Source organism: Lytechinus pictus, unplaced genomic scaffold, assembly GCF_037042905.1.
Source record: "Lytechinus pictus isolate F3 Inbred unplaced genomic scaffold, Lp3.0 scaffold_34, whole genome shotgun sequence".
Lineage (NCBI taxonomy): Eukaryota > Metazoa > Echinodermata > Echinoidea > Temnopleuroida > Toxopneustidae > Lytechinus > Lytechinus pictus.
Window position 1 is genome coordinate 356,938 of NW_026974154.1, and position 23,634 is coordinate 380,571.

Sequence of the window (23,634 nt, forward strand, 5' to 3'; positions counted from 1 at the left end):
GAGGGGTGTCCCTACCACTACCGTCCACAAGCCAGTAATTATCTTTTTTCTCTCTTTTTTTAACCAAAATACTCCCCCCCCCCCAGAAAAAAGGAACCAGAGTTGAAGAGAAAGAGAATTATGATAGAGGAACACAAAATGCTTTATTTTTTTCTTCAGCTTTTACTGTTTTATTCGACTTATAATCAAATATTAAGTTGGGCTTAGAACATTTTTTTTTTAAAGTCAATTAATAGAAAATATTCCTCCTCGGGATTTGAGCTTTCATGAAAAATCAATCTTTTTCATGATTACCGAAAATACTTAAATGTAAAAAAAAAATTATCGGTGTATAAAGCTTTAGCTGATGCGTTGCGCCCGCCTTATTTTAATGTTGAGATACAACTTTATGCTTTTACTGAATTCCTAAAAACACTAATTCTCAGATCATTTGTCGCAATCGAATGACTCGATTGGTAAATAAGCTTATGAATGATTATTATGTTTCATGAATTATTTAAAATGTGTCTCTCTATCATTTTTTAATACCAAAAACAAATGTCAGCTCGTGCTTTTTGCTCGCAACATTTTGATTAGTAAGAAGTTCTTGTATATGCGAGTTTGATATAGATAAATAACTAGAGAGAAAGGGGGGAATCCCTCAGCCAACTTGTCCTCGCTTATTCCAAATTTATTTTTATTATCCTCGTGTTGTGAGTGTTTCAAATTTTTTTTTTCACCCTTTTTATTGTCTCGGAGCTTCCCTCTATTTCTTTTAACTATGATGTAGCCCTTTCAGTTACTTGTTTTTTATGTTCTATTTCATCGAAAACATAATTATTAAACTGACGTAGAAGACTTTACAACGAAATTTTGATATTGTTTTTTCTTGTTTGTTTGGCTTTCTTTTTTCTTCTCCTCAGTCCTTCTTCTTCTTCTTAGTTTCCCTTTCCTTTCTCTTTTATTTCATTTCATGAGGAATCCGCCAACTTATAAACAACAACAAACATATTTAGAGGCGGATATCCAGTGAGGGGGCGTGGTGGTGTGCCCCTCTAAAAAAGGAGGAAAATAGGAAGGAAAAAAAGAAGGGAAGGGGGAAAAATAAGAAAAAAAGAAACACGATGATGGCAATGATGATGATGATGAAAAATATCTTGGTGAAGATGATAGTGATGGTGATGGTGGCGGTGATGATGATGATGATAATGATGGTGGTAGTGGTGATGAAGATGAGAATTAAGTTGGTGACGATGATGATGACTAGATGTAATTTTGTTATTTTGTATTTAAACAAATTAAGTAGTGCAAAGGCGAATTCATTTAAAATTTATTATGAATATAACAAAAAATCCATCCCCACCAAAAAAAAAAAAAATTAAAGGTGAGATATTTTGAAAATTATTTGTGACTGCGCAGGTCTATGCGAGCAGCTATGGGATATAATTATGGTAAAAAAAGTAAATGAAATGTCAAGAAATACATGATAATGACTTTTATTGTACATTCAGTATATCAATAGATAACTTCATACTCGTTCCAAAAAAGAAAAAAGTGGGTAATTACGGACCATTAAAAATGGGAAATTTTGGCATTTTATATTACATAGAATATAGAGCAACTGCTCGTTTATGACGTCACAAATCAAGCATTCGAAATTCTATTAACTCCTATTTTTTTTAAAATAACACCTTCACCGATATTTTGAAATTATTTTTCTTATATTTTCACAATATCAAGGTGAAATTCCCCTTTAATTTACAAAACAGTATTAGCATGATCAGTGTGTAGCGGTAAGTTATTAACCTGATATAGACCTATCTATAATTCATGCGGCGCGCAGCGCGTGTGCAATGTTTAATAATATATTGCTGTGACTAGAATGAATGTCATTAAAAACATAATCTCACAGATCAAATAATGCCAGCTCGAGGCGCAAAATCAGAAAAAAATATATTTTCTGCCCTGATAATTTGATAACCCTAACCTAACCCAATATCTAAGTATTTTTATCATAAACAGGATAACTATAGACAATTGATTGAAAACTTTATATTCTTTTGCGAAAATGAATATGAAGGACAACTTTTTAATAAAGAACACAGTTTTAGAGCGTGATTTATACCTACAACCGCTTAATCCTGTCACTGTCGGTATGACATGAAGCAGTTGGAACTTTCTGATTCCATCAGCTCAATAATTTTTGCAACAGGTGCCACTCCAACAAACAGACAGACATTTGCCCAAACAGACAACATGTAGCTCAACCTCTGCTCATTTCTTTTTGCACGGGCACATAATATCTCGACCTATACCCATCACTTTTCTCACTATTTTCTCCTCCCTTTTATTTTCCATTAATTTTTCTTTCATTCACTTTTTTCTGTCCTCTTTTCCCTTCTAGTTTTTTTTCTCGTCTCACTGATTTTCTTCACCCCCAGCCCCCGACGCCCGTGCAGATTCGCAAATAATTTTAAGAGTATGTCTACTTGGCAAGGGTGGAAATCTCTCCCCAAAGGTAGGGGGACCAGGGGCTGGAAATTTGACAAGCATAAAACAAACAAACAAAAACAAAAAAGAAGGTTTATCACCCCAAAAAGAAGGTAATCTTGACCAAAAGAAATTTGATAAGCAAACAAGCAAAAAAAGGGCACCCCATAAGTAAGATCGTCTCTTCCAAAATACATATTTTATTTCGATTTTGAATGAAAAGACCAAAAATAGTAGGGGGATGACATTTCATAATGTGCCCCCCTTACTATTTTAGGTGAGGGGGACATGTCCCCCTGGAATTTGCGCCCATGTGGGTGGGGGGTGTTGCGCCTCCCTTTCGGAATCATTATGGAAGAGTGTAAATACTCGCTGTGATTTCGATCTAATACCTATAAAAAAAAAATTGAACAGCTACGCCTTGAACACAGGCCAAAATGCCTAACGATTTCTCCGCGGCATTAACAACTATCGTAACGGGCGCTCTATTTATAAATAAAGATGAACATGTAGCTGTCTATGGCGACAGGATTTGCCGCGAATATTTCCCAAGAATTGTGAGAATTGGGCTGAAAATGCAACAAAAGAACTGGTGAGTACCTATCAAACAGTATCAAGCTATTTATTAAAGTGTGTTTTAGTAGTATAGTTTAACAATATCTAGATTATAAACTTTAGTTCTAAGCTAGGGCGGCCCAAATGCGCGTGAGTGGAGTCCCAGTTTATTAACACGGGTAAGTATTGCGGTGTCGCCTAGAGTGCGTTAGAAGGGGTCCTAAAGCTACGCACTTGATTTATCATGCAAAAAAATAGTATTTCCTGTGCCTCAATAACTAAAATATATTCATATTATCATAGGATAAAATGAAATTAAAGCGAATATAACTCTAAAATTCCAAACAGTTGTTGGTTTTCTCTGCATTTAGAGATTTACTGCAGTCTCTGTAGAAAAAATTGAATAGGAATCGCTTGTCATTCTGCAGTCAAAGTTCCACACACAAAGTGCGCATTTGCCATAAAAACTGCATGCGCGATGAGTGGTGCGTAGCTTTAGGACCCGTGCAGCTTTAGGACCCCCTACCATACTGTAGGCCTAGACCAAAAGCTTCAGTCTCTGCTCACTCATGGGTTAAATGTAGTCTTGAGGACGCAATGATGATGACTTTTTAAATCCTGTCATATACTTCTCCATCATTGACGTCTTGAACAGGCCTTAATAGACACGTAAGAGAACCAGGTAAATAAAGAATAAAAGATGGATTTCCCTTGGAAATCCATCTTTTGATGAAATAGTCACGTAAAATGTTTTTATTTTATTAATTTCTACACCTAATGCGTAGGAAGGTTTTAAAAAAAAGACTTGGGTAAAAATGATACAAAATGAAGGTTTCTTACCAGATTGATGTCGCGTAGACCCCTCGATCCACATGTAAACAACGCAAATACAATGGCGTCGACCCTTGAACCGCTTATGTATTAATACGCATTTCCGATAAGCGATGCCGTTCTGAAGAACAATTTATAGATAAAAAAATTATTTCACGAATATTAAAATTCATTATGTGATTATAAATAATTAGCGATTTTTTCAAAGAATCTAAAGCCTGATTGGCAAAACCTACCTCTCACCTCTGAGATTTGTGCTTGCGTGTGAGCCAGGCTTAACAAGTTCAATAATGAATTATATCTTTTTTTTGTCTACGGCAGGAAACATCTTGAAGCAGACAGTTTCTGGGACGATGACAGACGTCTGATGAGGGTTGATCATGATCACATAGCCATCCCTGTTAATACGCGGTGTACAGAGACGTTGCTGAAGAGAGATAGATTGGAAGGAAGGGTATCATTTCTTAATGCATCAGATAGTAACAGTGAAGCTAATGAAACATTTAAGACAGGAGCACACCAGTCTCTTCTGAAGAGAGATGGATTGGAAGGAAAGGTGTCACTTCTTAATACATCAGATAGTAACAGTGAAGCTAATGAAACATTGAAGACAGGAGGACGCCAGTCTCTCTTGAAGCCATCCTCATCTATGGAGAGTGGTGTAAAATCAGGTCTTCGAACACAAGGTAGTTCATCATTCTGCAGTAGTTCCCAAGAGAAAGAACAGTCTACCACTCTGTCATGTGTAACACCTGTTGGACATACACATATGTCAGAGACTGGTAGCAGAACCCTTCTTCATTCAACCTCTGAGTATACAAGTGAGCCATCATGTCAGAAGGATGGTTTTCACCACTCTCCCACCAACCCATCAGGACATTCACCTGCGTTATGGAGTGGGAAAATATCCAACATGGAAGCAAAGCTGGTCTGCATGTATCTATCACCCTCAAAGAAAACTAAAATCACCACTCCTTACGGTAGACTGAAAGCGATGATAGAAGGATGGACCAAAGAAGGAAGGTTAGATTGGAAAGAGGAGTTGAGAGATGAGATTCCTAGGAATTGGGAGAGACATGGAGATTTAGTTTTACTACCATCGTCATCCTTCAGAGATCCAGCATGGGATAATGTGTAGGTATACAGTGGCAGCACAAGGAATTTTGAAATAGGGGGGCAAGTCAGTGTCTCCACTCTTCCCGAAATTCAGGAAATTTTACTTTTTCCAGGAACTGTTTGGGAAATGAAAAATTTCCAGGATATTCATTGAAATACGAAAGTTACAATCTAACCACAATGAAGCGTTGCAATTTGTTATATTTATGTTATATTGGTATTGTTTTCCTATAAACGTAGCTCAAAATTTTCCGTTGCATGTCATATTTTTAAAGAGGGTGTGAAAAAAAAGTTAGATTCCTATTTTGGTTACTTGGACCAAATTTTATTATTTATTATTGCCTGATTTTTGTTAAAAATCAAACTTGAAAATTCCAGGAAATGTCTATGAAATTCAGAAAATTTGTTTTGGATCTGAGGAAACACTGGGACAAGTGGAAGTAAAAGATAATTTTTACTCGCCTGCATAGCAGAGTGAGACTATAGGTGGTGCGTCGTCAACATTGAAATCTTAACCAAGGCTAAGTTTTGACATGTCATCATAATTTGTTTATGGGGGTGAAGGAGAGGCAGAGAAGCATTTGCTTTTCCACCACTATAAAGAACCTATCATCAAGGCCATAAGAAAGAAGTATAGACATGATATAAAGTACCTCTGCAATCATTTTAACATGCTCAAGGCAGAGGCAAGGGTGTTTGGACTGACTCAAAAGTAATGTGTGTGGGTAATTCCAATTCTCAAGCAAAAAAGTATTTTGAAATGGTGATGTTAATTGATCAACCATCCTTGTCTCAAGACCATGACAAAGCATAGTCAGGTTTTTGATTTTTCGGAAAATATTTCAAGTTTGATTTGTGTTTGACCCATCAAAGTCAACTCTTGCACACTCTTTTCGTAATAATGAACGTCCATTGCGAGACCACAGTAAAAGCCGTTCAAAGGCTAATTTGTGTTCATTATTACATTTTATTGTGATGCTGAAGGTCGTAAAATCAAAACGTCATCTTTCAGAATGCTTTTTCTGTGTTTATACTGTGTTTATATTTTTCTCCAAATTCAATTCTAAAACAAATTTACTATTTACATGTAACCAGGAAAATGGGACAATGATTGCACACTTTGGTTTCTGTAAGGTTTGTGTTTTGTAATTGCATTTGTATCATGATTCATTTTGCTGTTTATCTTTGAAAGTCAACATTTAACAAGCCATAACCCTAAGATAATTCATGCCTGAAATTTATTTGCTTCAATAGAGCTTGGTCAATCTAATTTTTCTGAATTATTTCAATCATTCAGGCGAGACTTCTGGTCGTTGGTAGCCAAGGCTTTAAACTGTACAAGGATTGCCAAGAGAGGCCGAATTCAATCTGATGACTTTAGATCTCCGCACACAGAGATGGTTTTAGGATCAGACCCATTGGTTGAACACAGAGATAATGGAATCATGTAAGTTTCTTGAACTTAAGAGTGATCTGCTACTACTACTTTTACAGGTAGATCGACTCCACCACCATCATCATCATCTTCATGATCTTCATTATCATCACCGCCATCATCGTCATCATTATTATCATCATTATCATCAGCATCATAATCATCATTATCATCATCGTCACCACCATCATCACCTATACCATCATTGTCATCATCATGATCATCATCACCACTATTATCATCATCATCACTCCCAACACTGACTGTGATCTCTCCTTGTGTGTTATAAATAGCTAGCCTATAACTATAACTATTGATAATAAAGAATGAATTAGTCTATCAATATTTGTAAAGAGGAACTTGAATGTTCTACAGAGGTAATATGACAGTTATGCTCATTGTCAATATGATAATTGTGCAATTAATGTACTGATTACTGAATTAGTGTAACTTTCATTTGAGTGGGCATCTATTGCTAGACAACTCTGCCCAATAGGTTGCATTATGGTTTATGAACGTGATTACTTGAGGTGACCACTGCCTGCTGCTTTGTATATCAATGTTTCTATTTTGTTTTCAGCTGTTCCTTTCATTTGAAGGTCAAGTCCACCCATAAAATTGTTGCTTTTAATCGATATAGAAAAATCAAACAAGCATAACGCTGCAAATTTTATCGAAATCGGGTGTAAAATGAGAAAGTTATGACATTTTTGAATTTCGCTTTAATATTTTTCACAAAACAGTTAAACGACCAACTCAGCAATACGCAAATGAGAGAGTCGGCAATGTCCTTCACTCACTTTTTTTTTTTTTTTAATTGTTTGAATTATACAATACATATTTGACAATAGGACCAACTTGACTTAACCATAAACTGTTAATAAATGGTAATTCCACGTGTTTAGGGAGGAATAAAATTTTGTTTCACATGACAATGAGGAGAAAATTCGAATATTTCTCTTTTTTATTTCATATAATAAAATATAAATGAAATATTGAGTGGAAGACATCAGTGCGCAAATTTGTAACAACCAGGATGTGCATATAATCTTAAAATGTCATAACTTTCTTATTTTACATCCGATTTTGATGAAATTTTCAGTGTTTTGCTTGTTGGCTTTTTCTCCTTTTATTCAAATTAGCTTTTTGTTGGGTGGACTTGTCCTTTAATAGATTGTATTGGTGAACTTGGTCTTTGATATCAATGATTTTTTTTTATTTTCAGCTATTCCTTTGACATACGTTATAGCATGTTTTCTTCTGGTAACATCACTGAAAAGCTCAGAGTGGCTAATCTTGATTGCTCCAATGAGACAGTTGTTGATTTATATGCAGGTAAGAAAGGCCTCATCTTTTAATGAGTTACAGTTGATCCAATCAAGATCAACTGTAAGGAAATCCATCTATGCTGTCATTTTTTCTACAAGAAATTTTCACAATCTCTTTAGTAAACAAAGAGAATCACACTGAATCTTCAAGAGAAATGAGGAATGTATGAATAATGCATTCCTAGATTATATTTTGAACAAATTTCCATTTTATATTTTGACGTTGCTGGCCATCCATACGCTATTTCTACTAGTCTAATTTCTACGATATGTTTTGAAAAAAATTATATTTCAGATGTTGACTTTGCTGGCCATCCATCATCATTTCTAGAATATGTTTTGAACAAATTTCTCTTTCAGATGTTGACGTTGCTGGCCTTCCATACGTCATTTCTAGAATATGTTTTGAACAAATTTACATTTTAGATATTGATGTTGCTGGTCATTCATAGTTGTGGTTGATCAATCGCAACTCTTTGTAAGACGGGGTGAAGATCAAGGATTATTTGGTATTTCTTCTCAAATAATTGGATCCCCATGATTATTGATGTATTATAAGAACACATCCAGTAATGATTGCAGGCTTTTTCTACACAGAACTAAATTGGGCCCTGTCTTACAAAGTGTTATGATCGATCCGATCAGCTACAACTATGGAAAGCCAATAACGTCATCATCTAAAATGATTGTTCGTTCAAAATATTTCTTACATATATGTTGTATATTCGTACATTCATAGTTTTCTTGAAAATTCAGGGTGTTTTTCTGTGCTTACAAAGGACATTGTGCATATTTCCTGGAGGAAAAAAATTATGACATTGATGCATTTCCATAAACTTGAGGTTGATTGGATCAATCATAACTCTTTGTAAGATGAGGCCCTGATGTTTGTTACTAAGGTTTATAGCTGAATCTATTGTTTATGTAAATTAATCAAAACAACAGTGGGCTTATTAATGCTCAAACCTTTGCAATCATCGATTGAACGCAATGTCATAAATGAATGCCTTAATTATTGGACCACCAGCGGATCCAGGGGGGGGGGCACATCCGGCCCCTCCCCCTTTGAGAGGCATAATCAAAATGTGTAATCAAGTTTCCTGTTGATGAAATGACCTTAAACTCTGGATGAAAACATTTTTTTTTCTGGATCCACCCCTGATTGGACCCTTTTTAAATGTACCTTTTTAAATGTAATAATGTATGCACTGCATCATTAAGTGCAATCAATGCAAAAATATCTGCATAAAAATAGATTCAAAGTCATCTATGCTTGCTAAACAGGCTATATTGGCAGATTTTCTTAATAGATTTATGTCATTGGATCTTGCTTTGATTTGTACTGTATTTATGTTTAAATTCATATTTGTTGGCCTGAAATATGGCATTTTCTGTGAAATGTGTGTTTTTCCTAAATGTTGTATTTTTCTGTATTGCAAAAAACCTTGATGTCTCCTCAATAAGTAAATGCACCATGTATTTTTATACTGTCATCTTATAGGTATAGGCTACTTCACACTGCCATACTTGGTGCATGCCAAAGCGAAACTACTCTATGCATGTGAATGGAATCCTCATGCTGTAAATGCATTGCAAAGAAACCTGGAGCTGAACAGTGTGAACGAGAGATGTGTAGTGCTAGAGGGAGATAATAGGAAGGTAAGACAATGTGCAGCATTTGTATAGCACCATATATCTGTCAAAGAAATTCAAAGGCGCATTTTTGGAGTAGCCAGCCAATCTGGGTCACCTGTAAGGGCATGCACACAGAACTGTGACCTGCGGGTCTCTACTTCTAATTTAACTAGTTGAGGGAATGCAGGTGGACCACTACACCGGATTCCCCCTACTCTTTTTTTAATAGGACAGTTGTTTCTTAACGTGCAAAGATGGTGACTCTCCTCTACGGAGGGCCTCTATTTAACATTCTATTCGAGGGACGGAGTGTTTTCCATTGTAACATAGCCTGCATCTATGAAACATGGGAGAGACGTTTACACACAACGCACTGGCTTCAGTCATCCGCCCGGGGTGGACTCGAACCCACGATCTTTAGTTCGACGGGCCAACACTCTACCTACTGAGCCAACTTTGCTCTCACTATAGAAAGGATTTGAGATTAATTGGGATGAATGAATCAATTGAGATTAGTGAAATAATCAGGATTATCATGATTTATTGGTTTAATGGGGACTGATAAATAAATCAGTAGGCTATTATTAATCATGGCTGTATGCAGGGGTTAGGAAGGGGATAGTTTCCCCCAGATATTTTGAAGACTTTTATCGTTTTACTGAAAATTTTCACGAAAAAGCTCACCAAAGATGAGTATTAAAGAAACTGTTCAGTTTCACTTCAGAAAATGCAAAAGTGCCCCATTAAGCTGGCCGCTAGCTATTAACCATTAAAAATAAACAAAAAGAGTTGATCACGTCACATTATTTTTCTAGATTTGACAATGTTGGCTGCATACATTTCAACAGGTATGTATTTTTTTGTGTGTGTTGCATTTCAGGTATGTCCAGTAGGTGTTGCTAACAGAGTAAACCTAGGGCTTATACCATCCTCAGAGCAGGGGTGGCCAGTGGCCTGTGCTGCATTGAACCCTATTACTGGAGGTATACTGCACATCCATGGTAATGTGGATTCCTACCCCCACCAGGAATGGAATAATCCAAGCAGTAAGAAGGATGATAGCTATCCGTCAGTGGGTTGCTTTTTGGATGATTCAGAAGTCACATCTAATCATTGTCAGCCTGTAGCACAAAGGAGGATTCAAGACACTGTGCTTCCTGAGAACAAGACATGCCAAGACTGGGAGATTGGTAACACTTCTCAGAGTGAAATATTCGAGAATGGTAACACTTCTTGGAGTGTATCAGGAAGTAAGGTATCAGAGAGTGGTAACACATCTCATAGTGTATCTGGTAGTAAGGTATCAGAGAGTGGTAACACTTCTCAGAATGAATCGGGTAGTATAAATGTAGAGACCGGTAACATTTCTCAAAGCAAAACTAATGGATTACATCCCACATGTTTATTCAACAAGAAAGTATCATCTAGTTGTTCCCATTACAAGCAAGCTAAATGGATTGAATGGGGTAGTGATGTAGCTAGGCAGATTAGAGGTCTTCTCCATGATCTACATGGTAGTCATTGGAATGTGGAGATGGTGCACATTGAGCATGTCAAGTCTTATGCACCTCATATTGATCACTTGGTTTTGGATATTGAATGTCGGCCGGTCTTATGACATTTACACTAGTAGCCTATATTATTTTGAAGTTAAAAGAATCAAATCAGAGAACATTATATTTTTTTATTTACCTCTTTAATAAAAACCTTGCGAAGTTTGGTTGGTTGGTTACTTTCACCTTCAACAAACTGTTTAGGCCTTTGCCCCGGATTGCCAAGAGAGGGCTCATTTGTATTCATGTCAACATTGATGCTTACTATGTTTATTGCATTTCTGGAAATGAAGCAAGATGAAGTAAAAGGGAACTCATCAAAGTAAAGCACTTGAAAGAATGTCATTGAAAAAATAGGATAGAGATAGAGATAGAGAAAATGTCTATAACCAATCTTTGTACAGATTAAGATAAATAAAATAAATTCCACCTGCTACTGAATCAGGTATTGAATAAGATTGGTGGTCTGGGTAAACTTGAGGAAAATTGTTTATTGCTCTCCTTAACTTCTAGAATTCACCCGTTTTTTTTTTTCTTTTTCTTTCCTTTGCTGAATGATTTTCTTTGAAAAGTCATCACTGACATAGATCTAGCTTTGTTTGAATGGTTCAGACACGCTTTTCGTACCCGTTCCTTGGTAGGGTACGAAAAGAAGGCTACGTAAATCATGCTTGTAGGTGACTTCGTCTGATTCTGACTGGCACTAAGAGGAGAGCTATGGGTTGGATGATTATTATTATTATTTCAGTCTTATTTAAAAAAAACAGGGTAATCCTTTCAGAGCCAAGAGGCCTGCTTTTCAAAAGAGCCTTGTTACATGAATATTTCATATAAATGAGAACTTGTGATGTCTGTCAATCTTGAAATCCTGCTTGTCTAGGCCAACTTTCCCTGTCTTCCACTACTTTATGACAAGTCTCCCTCTCACTAGCGTAGCTACGGGGGGGGGGGGGGGACCTGTTTTGCCCCCCCCCTGACGAACTTGAAGACCTTGGATTTTGGATTAGTGTTATGTCAGTTTGTCCAATTATATTGTGGCATTACTTTCCACAACTATGGCAAGGATCATCCCTTACAATGGTGTTGTGGAGCTTGATTTGTTCCTGTCGGTCCTGTAATATAAAAAATGGGGAAATAAGAATTCTGAAAGCGAAATAGCGCATACAAAATACTTGCTCAACTAACATAAAGAAATGCAAACCCTATTCGCAGCACCAGTATAGCAAATGTCGCAGAACACCAGTCTTATTGATGACTTGCTTGGAATACAAGTTCGTTTCTCTAGCTACCAAAGAAAACAACTCATCTGTAAAGAATTTCATGAACAAGTCTACCTGCTTGGTGTTTTCATTTACGTTAAAAAGCTTTGTCAAACCACCATTGGTATTGTACATGTCATCCAGCCATTCAGTTTTCCACTCGTCTCCTTCACCAAGTTGTATCCATTCCCGAGGCGCCTCATCGACCGAAGCCATGGACACATCATCCTCCTTGACTTCGCTGTCCTAGTCGGCTCCTGGTACATGATGTGCAGTATAGCTGACTCTCCAAGTGAAGATGAGATCCCTTGGATGGCCTGACTATGTAGCATATATGAGTCATGCATTACTGCATCATGTAATTACACACACATTCTTCTTCCAAGATTTTGGAGTAGATTCTGGAAAAAGTGTTTTTTTACGTTGGTTTGTCAAATGACAAGCCCATCAATACAATAGTGTTGTTTTCTCTACAATTGTAGCAAGAATAGTCCCTTCTTATGGTGTTGGAGTCAGCTTGTGATGGGAGCACTAATGACACAACTGAAGCTGTAGCTTGTATTCTACCAAATGTTTTGAACATTGCTGATAATAAGTCGGCTCTTCTGGACTGATACATTGACAGCCTGGTTATTGAATCATAATTCATTCATTTTCCACAGGATCAATTCCGTCCTAGTCATCATTCCAACCGTTTCTCCTGTTTGACATCACGCATTGAGTCACTCAAGTTAAATACTTGGACAGGAATGATAATCCTCTTCTGGCTGCTAGAAGATCCTATGATGTGATTCTTCCTTCTGGTTCTACACCTTCTACAATTGCCATTCCTACTACGGACAATTTTGTTGCTATCAGGAATGGACCTTTCCCGAGTAGCTGGAGTTTCAGAGAGATGCCTTTATTTTTGGATGGAGAGCTTCATGTCCAGCAGACACTATTGTAGTAGTGTCTGTAGTAGTACTTCAACTCGACCAACAAACGGTTCTTCAAGCTGTGAAGTGCATGTATTCTCACTTCAACATGTGAAGAATGCCACATGTTGGGAGGAGAGAATTCATTCCAATTATACCTTGACATTTAATGTCTGCAATAAATGGCCTTCAGAGATTGAGTAGTTGTACCAATACCAAAATCCTAGCTTCAAGCAGAATAACTGTATGTTTTTACACACAGCTGTTCATACGAGTCCATCCACTCTTCTGCACTCTGATCAATGCGTCCCTCAAAAAATGGGGGTCGGATACTAGGCTTGTTATTAGCCATAATTGTTCAGTTTACAAGAAATCACAGCCAATATTTAACAATGAATTGTTCAACGACTCTGTCAGCGAAGTCTCTGTCATCGCGAAATTGTCAAGTCTGTGCATGTAAATTCAATCTGGACACAAAACTATCAGCAGTTTCACTCTCTTGCTGGCAAAATCTCTGTAAGTAGAGACGAGCGACTCTGAAATTGGACTTTGGTTTAAGCTGCTTTTCAAACCGATTCCACACAACTGCGACATTCTTTCTGTCTCTTTCTGCTAAGTCCCATGAATTATACATGCGGAGGCCAGGGGTGCCCATGAAAAGCAGAATGTGATCCACCTGTTTCTCCTCTCTGACATTTTTCATGGAGAAGTACAATTCACACTGCTTTTTGAATATTTGTATGGTTCCTGGGAGATCTTCATCATCCCAGAATAATTTTGGCACGATGGAGTCATTCATATTGACGTTTTAGTTCACCAGTCACACACAGCTGCACAAATTCACTAAGCTGCAAGCACAGAGAATGAGGCTGTAAGTACAGTGAAAACTCACCGCGATCCGTATATGTGGGACTACAGGCTTGCAGCGATTGCTCAGGCAGACATCGCAAAGTTCCTTCCCTATCATTTCAGATCTCCGTAAGGCATCATCTCAGTCTAATGTCACCACTAGCGGGATTATCCCACCCATGCGGTTCATCTGCACACAACCGTTGCAGCGCAGTCTTCACAATACCATGATACCTCTCCACTAACCTGTTGCAAATGGAATGATACCTAGAACTAGTGGCCTGTCTAATTGACAACAGTCTTGACACCTCTGTCATCAGACTTTAAAACAAACTGCAGACGTAAATTTGACATGACCTCATTTGGTATTCCTACCCTACTATATATGCTAAGAGGTAAATTTCTACTTGCTCCTTTGTCAACTAGAGGACCCAGTCGATGACATCGTACAATGTCGGTTGAAGTCACGTTGACCCCCATCCTCCTGCCAATGTCAATGACAGCCTCCTCTGGATCTTCATCTCTCAATTTAAGCACTCCTTGGATTTTGATGTTGTGCAATCTGGATTTTTGCTCCAGGTCATCATTTTTTTGCTCCAAGACTACCATCTTTTCAACAGATTTCTTTTCCGCCTCCTTATGTAGTTGTTTCTCTGACTCCTGGCCCTTTATTCTGCCCTCAAGCTCCATTATCCGGCCATCCTGCATCTCTAGCTGGGTGACGATTGCAGACATCGCCTCCGTAACTGCATTTTGTACAAACCTTTTTAATTGACTACTTTTTTCTTGCTTGTCAATGACAAGCTGGGGGATTTCGTCGGATTCCCTTTTTGTTGGCATATTAAAATATGGGTTTATAATGAGGAAAAAAAATGGGAATAGTCCAAAACAAATTAATGCGAGTGAAGGCTGCAGAGAAGGAAAAGACCCAAATGAGAAGACATGTTTATGTACAAGATATAAATATGTTTGCACAAAGAACAATGGTTTATTATAACTATAGATGGCTTTGGAATGAATGCAAGAGCCCATCTAGCTGATTTTGTCTATTAGGTTCTGATTGGATGTTCTTGTTTGTGCTAATCCCTTTGTTAGTTCACAGGTCTTTGAGCAGTGAATTTAGCTCTCATGAATGCCATTTTTTGTCTTTTGTTTGTAAGAGTGACCTTTTTTTAGTTTTCTCAAACACACATTCTGCTGTTCCATCTGTTCCTTTAATTTGTGTTTGTATGTCAGCTTCCTCAGCCCTTTAATTTCTTCTCCGTGTCTTTTTGAAGTTGAGCAACTGTAAGAGATTGGTGCATTCAGAGCAAGTGTATGATCCATCTTTCATCTCCCCCTTACATTCAACGCTTCACACGGTTCCTTTTTATGTATATGTATCCTTGTGACTATTAATAACAACAGTCTCCTGAGGTACCAAGTACCAAAGTGCTTCCCCGACTTGTCTTTGCCTTTGTGATATGATGTAATTGATTGGTCAAAGGAAAACAGATTCTTTCCCAACCTTGTCTGACAGTGATAGGGTCCAGAACACAGATGATATTGTAGTCAGCTGCTTTCTCAAACATTTTTGGATGCAAGCTTTGGTTTCTTACTCAAAGAGAAAAAGGAGTCAAATGAGCTTTGTTTACCTTTTGTTGAACGTTGATGGGTGGTCATGTAGGCAACAATATTCTGAGTCACCCTGTCTCTCTCTGGAAAGAGCTTGAGGAGATCAGTGCATACAGTGCAGCAAATCCTTGCAGCCTTACAAGATTTGGAAGCTTTGGCGTTTGGAAAGTACAGTGTATACTGGCCAAGGCATTCTATTTCCACAAGGGCCATTTGTGTCTCGATGACATCATGTGCAGTCTTTATCATGAGGAGGGTCTGTTTCCTGAGTTGACATACATACATACATACACACATACATACATACTCACATACATACATACTCATCAAAATTTGACATACATGTAAGAGTAAACAAGTATCACTGAATATCCTGCCTTAGAGTTAGGTATCATGATCAAGGTCAAATGCCATTTAGGGTAAATGAACCCATGTTTGGGGAATCACTATCGAAATGCTAAGCTATAATTTTTTGAAATGCCATCATATCTTTCAAAGTATATAGAGGACACGATAGAAATCTAGTATGACTGAGCTTCTTGCACAAATTTCAGGTCACATGATCTCGGTCAAAGGTCATTTGAGGTCCACAAAATTATTTGTGAATAATTATTCTTTTCAAGTCGTTTTCTTGGTCGTGACTATTTGGGGGTCCATTCCCCCCCTCTATCTGTATTTCAGTGTCATTAGTATCTCATTGTACATTCCTCCTCCCCAAAGGTGCCGGTTGGAAAGTAGATATACAGTGCGTCCCAGAAAAAACGAAACCGAGATTTAGCGATGATTTATCATAACTTAATCATAAATAAAATAGACAAATGACCTACCAATGTAAAGCTTAGAATCTCCTCTTTCATCTGGTATTACTTAGATTATTCCTCATTCACGCATGATTGAGCAAAAACAATTCGAAGAAAGGATGCCAAAAACTCATTTGGCGGGGGGTATCTGAATTTTAAAAAGAAAATCACATTACTAAAAAGTTCAATATCTTCTCTTTTCTTTGATACCTAAATCACAGAAAATGGTCAAGTAGTAAAAAAGTTATGATCCCTCGAAACAATGCTTGTATTTCCATAATTTCATTAAATAAACGTGTTTTCACCGGTTTCCTACTGAAGCTATCGCACGGTAACAAAAGACTTAATGCATGGCTGATCGTCAACAAAACGGAGTGTCGAGTGAGTTTGATCGCTAGCCTGTAAAACCTCTTCATTTTATGAAATTATTGAAATTCAAGCCCTATTTCAAATAACCAGAACTTTGTTATTTCTTGACCATTTTCTGTAATTGAGGTATCAAATTAAAGAGCAGATATTGAACTTTTAAAAAATGTGGTTTTTTTTTTAAAACCCAGATACGGCCCGCCAAGGGACTTTTTGGTATCCCCTTTTCAAATTGTTTTTGCTCACTCATGCCTGAATGAGAAATAATCTAAGTAATTTCATATGAAAGAGGAGATTCTAAGCTTTAAAAGGGTAGGTCATTTGTCTATTGTATTTGCGATTAAGTTATGATAATTCATCGATAAATCTCGGTTTCGTTTTTTCTGGGACGCACTGTATAACCGAAGGTGAATAAAACCCTGCCCCATACTGCTACCATGGTAATGCAGTTTCCATAATATTTAGAAAATGAATCTTGCATGTCTTTACCCCATGATGAATATGTGTATGTGAACTTCCATGAGCACTTGCTGAAAACTGAAAACTGGGGAAGTAGTTTGACCCGCAATGAGTTTTCCTGACACTAGCCCAAGCATTTCGTCAGCAATGTCAAAATAAATTGCAGTAATTGCTGATTTCACGATATCGATAAAGCAGAATTCTTCTTTTTATTATTATTATTATCAAAATTTAGCAATATTTTGTGAAAACAGTTATTTGCAAGTCATACTGAATAGTTATAAGGTTGGCTGATGATGTCACACCCCCACTTTCCTTTTTCTTATGTTATTAAAAGAAATAGTAATTACTTTTTTTTTTCATACATGTGTAAATGATGTGTCTCCATTATAATGAAATAAGTTGCAGCTCTAAATAACTAATGCACTTAATCAGTTGTCAATCCAATTATTTTAGATCTTGGTAGAACAATTTTGAAGAAATCTAATTTCCAAATGAAATTAGATTTATTCAGAATTTTTCTAAAAAACAAGTAGGGTTATGACACTATCAGTTTGCTCATTAATAATCATGAGAACATGCCTCGAACTGTTTCACCAGAATAATACAAATCCTTAAAGTACAATAACTTCATTACTTTTTTATCCGATTTTGATCAAATTTTCAGCATTTTGCTCTGTGAATTGTACTCTATTTTTTGAGATATATGAATATCTTCAGCCTGGAGCATCCCTTTGATATACTTAACATTAGTTAAGATTTGATGTTGACCATGCTGCCATCGGAAAAGCCACACCTGTGCCTGACTTGTGATATGAAAGAAAGAATTCAATATTATAATGACCTCTCAAGTTTTTATGATGAATAGAAAATATGTCCAAAAGTACTCTGATAGAAAATTTCTTAAGAATGAGAAATGGATAAAATACACTAAAATTAACACATGATAATATAGGCATTCATATAGCGCCATCTATATAGAAATATTCAATTCCGAGGCGCGAAGTTATTATTATATTTACCCCGGCTTTAGCTCGAGCTGCCTTTCAGCGCTGATGCATTCAAGGAATTAATCCTGCTGGGTACACATTCTGTCAATTCACCTCACCTGGGTTTAGTGCAGCACAATGTGGATAAATTTCTTGCTGAAGGAAATTACTCCATGGCTGGGATTCGAACCCACGACCCTGTGTTTCAAAGTCAGAAGACTTACCCACTAGGCCAAAATGCTCCACATATACATGTATTGTATTTCTCAAAACAAGTTTTCATGATATACAATTTTGGTAGTCTTAAAAATCAAAACTATAATGCTATCATGTATGCTCAAAAGTATATTTCTATTGTGTATAATTTATGTTAAGATGAATGTACTTTGTAATGAAACCTGAATTGACCATCTGTGTTTTATTTCAATGTTTCTATTGTGAAAGATTCATGGTATAAATATGTATATTGCCTAGTCAGGAGGGGGGGGGGGGGGCAGTGATGGACAACCATCTTCATTATATGAATTTTCAGTAAATGAGTAAAGGTATTGGTGGGGAATATGTGAAAATGGGAGGAAAACTGAAAGGTAGAAGGGAGTAAGAAGATCATAAAGGTAGGGACTGAATCATGGAAATATAGATTTTTATTATTCTTTTTTACAGGGATAAAATGGTTCACAGTGATGTTCTCTGCCCCCCCCCCCTCTTCTCTTTAACTATTCCGGCACCCCACCCTGATTCTAGATGAATGATTGATAATATAGTGAAAAAGATAATTGATATCTTCCATTATTCTACAGAACCCTAAACCAAACTGTTTTTACCCATTTCATATTCATAAAATATAGTGACTGGAAAAAAGGCTATCACAATGCATTCAGCAAATCAATGCTAGAAAAGTTTCAATAGGATCCGAATTCTTTGAATTATTCTTTAGGGAATAGTGTAATGTTGTAATGACAGTTACTTCAAAATAAACAACTTTTGTGTTGCCATATTCTCTATTTGGGTTTAACTGATACCATGCCATGGTCTAACTCTGTGCTAAAATTATGGGAAGCCAGAAACGTCAAGATTTTGTTTGCGCTGTATGTTTACTATGTTTACTGTGCTCTTCACCGATTCTTCAATGGTGAAAAAACTATCTTAATCATTCACAGACAGTTATTTGAGAGTCAAATGAGCTGATGATTGAACCTCTGCTGTTTTATATCACAATTGGCTATCCATAGTTAAACCACATCTTTAGACCAGAGTTTAACCCTAATTCTCCCGAGGGGGGGGGGCATAATGCCCCCCCCCCGACAATTTTCGTGATATATCTGCTGCGCAAAATTTTTTGACCTCGCCGCTCACAGACTTTTTACTTTCAAGTCTCGCGCAAATTTTGAGACCAAATTTGTGACGCCCGGGTACGCGGTAAGGACATTACGCAACATTATGTAAGTGCATGTCAGACCCCAAATTGCTCATAAACGTGATTTCATGTACAAATCCAACGCAGATTGTGTATAAGCCAAAATCATAAATGTATCATTATTTCTACTTTTACTGATTAAACTTAATTCATTTTGCCTTGTTTATGATTAGAATTAAGTCTGGAGCGATTTCCATCGAAAAAACAATAAAAAAACAAAATGTAAAAAAAAACCAGAACAAAAAAAACCAATAAAATACATAAAAAATAGGTCTTGGTATCATAATTTTTTCATTCACAATTGTTAGGAATGCTATAAAGAATATTTTCCCCAAAAAATAGCATTCTAGGAGCTTTATTTAGTGAATCAGAGAAAGAGTATGATTTCATGAATAAATTAGCATAATTAATTTATATAAAATAAAAATATATGAATTCAGTGAATTTACTAATGCAACCGCGTAGATTACGTCATTCTCTGCCATCATGCAAATTTTCGTTGTGATCGCGCAATCCGCGGCTGAGATCTTAAGGGGGGCCTTGTGGAGGTGCCGTGGCCGAGTGGTCTAAGGCGCCTGACTATACATGGAAAGTCCGGGGTTCGATCCCCGGCCGCGGCACCTATGCCCGTGAGCAAGGCATTTAATCTACAATGCTCTTTTATCCTGCTTTCAAATAAATGGAAATGCTATATGCATTATTGGTAACTAGGTGTGCACTTGTTTGTTAAAAAAAAACAATAATAATGCCCCCCCCCCCCCGGGAATGACAAGAATCAAAATACCCCGGGAGATTAAGGGTTAAATTAAACCCGATATGAACCAGCTACACTGCATAAACTCCGGTATTGATTTAACACCAGCCCGAAATCTATATATGTTCACACCAGAGAAGTATTGAAACAACACCAGTATAGAATCAAACCGCTGCTGTTTTTATAGTAATTGGTGTTGTATAAACACCTATCTGGTGTTAGACTTATACCAAAACCGGTGTTGTTTAACCCTTCTCTGGTGTGGACATATATAGATTCTGGGCTGGTGTTAAATCAACACCGGAGTTTTTACAGTGTAGTGGGTCTGAATTTTTTATTTTATTTTTTAAGTTTGATTTTGAGAAGTTAGTTGTGCTTTACTAGCATGACCAGATGAATGATTGATAGGTAGTGTGTGTGTGAGCATGGGAGAGAGAGAGATAGAGAGGGAAGGAGGGGTAAGGGAAAACATAAAAAATACACAGAATGTGTGTGACACATGCGGAAAAAGACTGAGTGTGCACGCATGTGTGTGTAAGAGAGAAAGGGAGATTGAGATAAGTGAGGGGATAACAACATTCCACTTCAATCTTTAAAGACTTCATAATATAAAATCCGTATTTCACACAATAATACTCTTATTCTATTTATTTCTTTCTTTTGGTGAGGGAGGGACGAGTTACAGTTATCATAGATACATTTTTTTATTAGTTGCAAATTAGCATTGTTTGTTGTTGCTATGTTGGTATACATGTAACAAGAGTTGATTCTATCTATCATGGGCCAATTCACATTTGATATTCGCTATCGAAGAAGAGGGGGGGGGCCGGGGATGACCGCCCCTATTATTTTCGAAGCAGTGCAAACGAAGTAAAGGGGAGGAAAAGGAAGAGGGAAGAAAGAATGGGGTAAGTTAAGATATAAATGACTTCATCTTTATCTCGTTATGCCCCTGTCAAAAAAACCCGGCAACGGCTCTACTCCCACTGATAAGTGCCTACTCCCACAAAAATGATTTACATAATGGAAATTATGAAGAGCGCCATCTTGCGTAAAATTCTCATGCTCTTTTCACCCATCTATCGGGCCCTTAAGTAATAATTTAAGCCCTTTTTCTCAAAACTATTATCCTATGAATGGCCTGTATATTTCGATCCCTGATTACGCGATCCATATCGGTCATATATCTTAAGTGGAGGCGGATTCAGATTATTGTGTGAGGGGTAGGGTGACCTACACGCGATGTTAGTATTTTGATCTCATTTGATGGCAACACTTTCTTTGATAAGGTTAAATACCCACCCCACCCCTTTCCTCATTATTTTCGAAACGAAGGCGGAACTAGGGAATATTGATTTAGAAATAAACGTGATGTTAGAACATTGTACTGTTCACCCCCCCCCTTCCTCTTTCTTTTTCTTCATATATATTTAAAAAGAATAGGGGGGGTAGGCACAATATACCTAGCCTCTTGTCGAGGCCCTGGCGGCTGCTTCCCGAGCGAAGCGAGGGCTTTCCTAATTCGCGAAGCGAATTAGGCCTGGCGCGAGCCAGGGCCTCTTGACATCTGAACTGAATTATATATTCATGAGGAACGTCTTCCTAATGAATATACATGAGTCAGGATATTACCGGTCACCGAGTAAACCAATGAAATGTCAGAGCTGTTTCGTCTTGGGTTCGGAATACTATATAGTAGTCCACTATTCTGCAGGGGATTCATTTAATTGCGGGACAATAAAGGGGATATAACCAGCAAAATGCTACAAGTAGTGGTACTACTATTACTACTACTACTACTACTATTACTACTGGCCGTAACAGACCCATCACCGCCCCGAAACTTCCCGGGAGATACTGCTCAGCCGCTGGTCAGACTCGAGTCAACTCCCAGCAACTCCACCCCAGCTTCCCTCACTGCACTGCACAGCGGAGATCGATAATCGACGCCCCGGATCGACCGGTGGAATCGCATGAATTATTACATTTTTTCCATATCCTGTGGGTAGATTTACAAAGACATCTCGTCCTTACAGTGCAGAGTTAATTTCATCGACTTGCAAATCCTTAAATCGGTCAATATTCAGCGTTTTAGAGGCGTATTCAGTGCTCTTTGATATTTCGTCGTCACTCTTCGCCAAGAATCCAAGGGTCGCCATTCAAGAGGAGCTCATGAATATTTAATATGACGTCATAGCAGCTCGCGCTCCTCATTGGATGATTTTCACCGACCAGTTTTTGGTCGGTGAATTGGTAAAAACAATAAAAAACAAAAGAAAGTCGGTGAAATTCGGTACAGATGTCCAGAGGCCCTGTCTCGCGGCGCTCTGCTTCGCTCTCTCCCGTGCTTTGCCATGTTCGCTCGGAAAGCAGCCGACAGGGCCTCGACAAGAGGCTACAATATACCCGGAGCACCGCCGCTGATCTCAAATACAAAGCCATAATAGCGCTGAAATAATAAATTGACCTTTGTTTCCCCGCCTTATTTACATTAAGAGTTTAACGAAGGTGAAATTGATGTTGACCGCAAATTAGAGCCCCATTTGTTGCCATAGAGAACACGCTATCCCCTAATGAGAGCAAAGTTTGCCGTGGTAATTTCGTAATAACAGGGGAAATGTATTTATCACACTAATAGGTAAAATGAGAAATGGGACGTGTTTCGTTTGACTAAACGATATAGAGTTTACAGTCATCAATCAGAAATGAATGCGTTACCACTTTCAAAGGCTCTTCTCGTCTATGTTTTATTGCAAGTTTTATTAATCCTTCGATTTAGCGGTGCTGGGATGGGGAAAGGGCAGGGGCTAATCGCCACTAAGATCGTTATAGAGATAAAAAAAAATCTAAAGGGGTAGGGAAGATGATAAGATGAATGCATTGGAGTTATGGGTGTACTGCAGGTTTTATATTACAGGCAATGCAGTGGGGGCGAAGGGGGGGGGGGGGTTGCAGGGATCATGCAGTCACCCCTATATGATTGATAACATTGATCAAAAAATAAATAGAGAGGGAAAAGGATGGGAAGATAGGGAATGCACGAAGGGATAAGAATTCAACATTTAGTAGGCTATGAGAGAGAGAGAGAGAGAGAGAGAACGAAATGAAGAAGGAGAGAGGAGAGTAGAGGTAGATGCAGAGATAAACAGATATCGACATAGACATGTAGAATAAAGTGAATGAGAAAAAATATGTAAAGGTGAGAAAGAGAGAGGGCGAGAGAGCAGGGGGGGGGGGGGGACTCAAAATGATCAAGAACACACGCCTCTATTCTCAGAGCTAATTAGAATG

General features: G+C 37.6%; 1 protein-coding gene across 1 annotated transcript; it reads left to right on the top strand.

Annotated features, from left to right (window-relative positions):
* The first annotated feature begins 2,368 nt into the window (after positions 1-2,368).
* LOC129263927 (tRNA wybutosine-synthesizing protein 2 homolog) lies at positions 2,369-14,844 on the top strand. Its single transcript, XM_064115400.1, has 5 exons — positions 2,369-4,989; positions 6,269-6,418; positions 7,632-7,741; positions 9,236-9,393; positions 10,250-14,844. Exons 1-5 carry the CDS (start codon positions 4,223-4,225, stop codon positions 10,985-10,987), a joined length of 1,923 nt encoding a protein of 640 aa, XP_063971470.1. The 5' UTR covers positions 2,369-4,222; the 3' UTR covers positions 10,988-14,844.
* The last annotated feature ends 8,790 nt before the right edge of the window (positions 14,845-23,634 follow it).

What these genes read in the sequence shown, in the direction of transcription:
- LOC129263927 (XM_064115400.1), top strand. Translation starts at nt 4,223, where the DNA reads ATGAGGGTTGATCATGATCACATAGCCATCCCTGTTAATACGCGGTGT. An exon ending in CACAGAGATAATGGAATCAT is followed by an intron (nt 6,419 to 7,631) that starts GTAAGTTTCTTG and finishes TTTTATTTTCAG; the next exon opens with CTATTCCTTTGACATACGTT. An exon ending in AGTTGTTGATTTATATGCAG is followed by an intron (nt 7,742 to 9,235) that starts GTAAGAAAGGCC and finishes GTCATCTTATAG; the next exon opens with GTATAGGCTACTTCACACTG.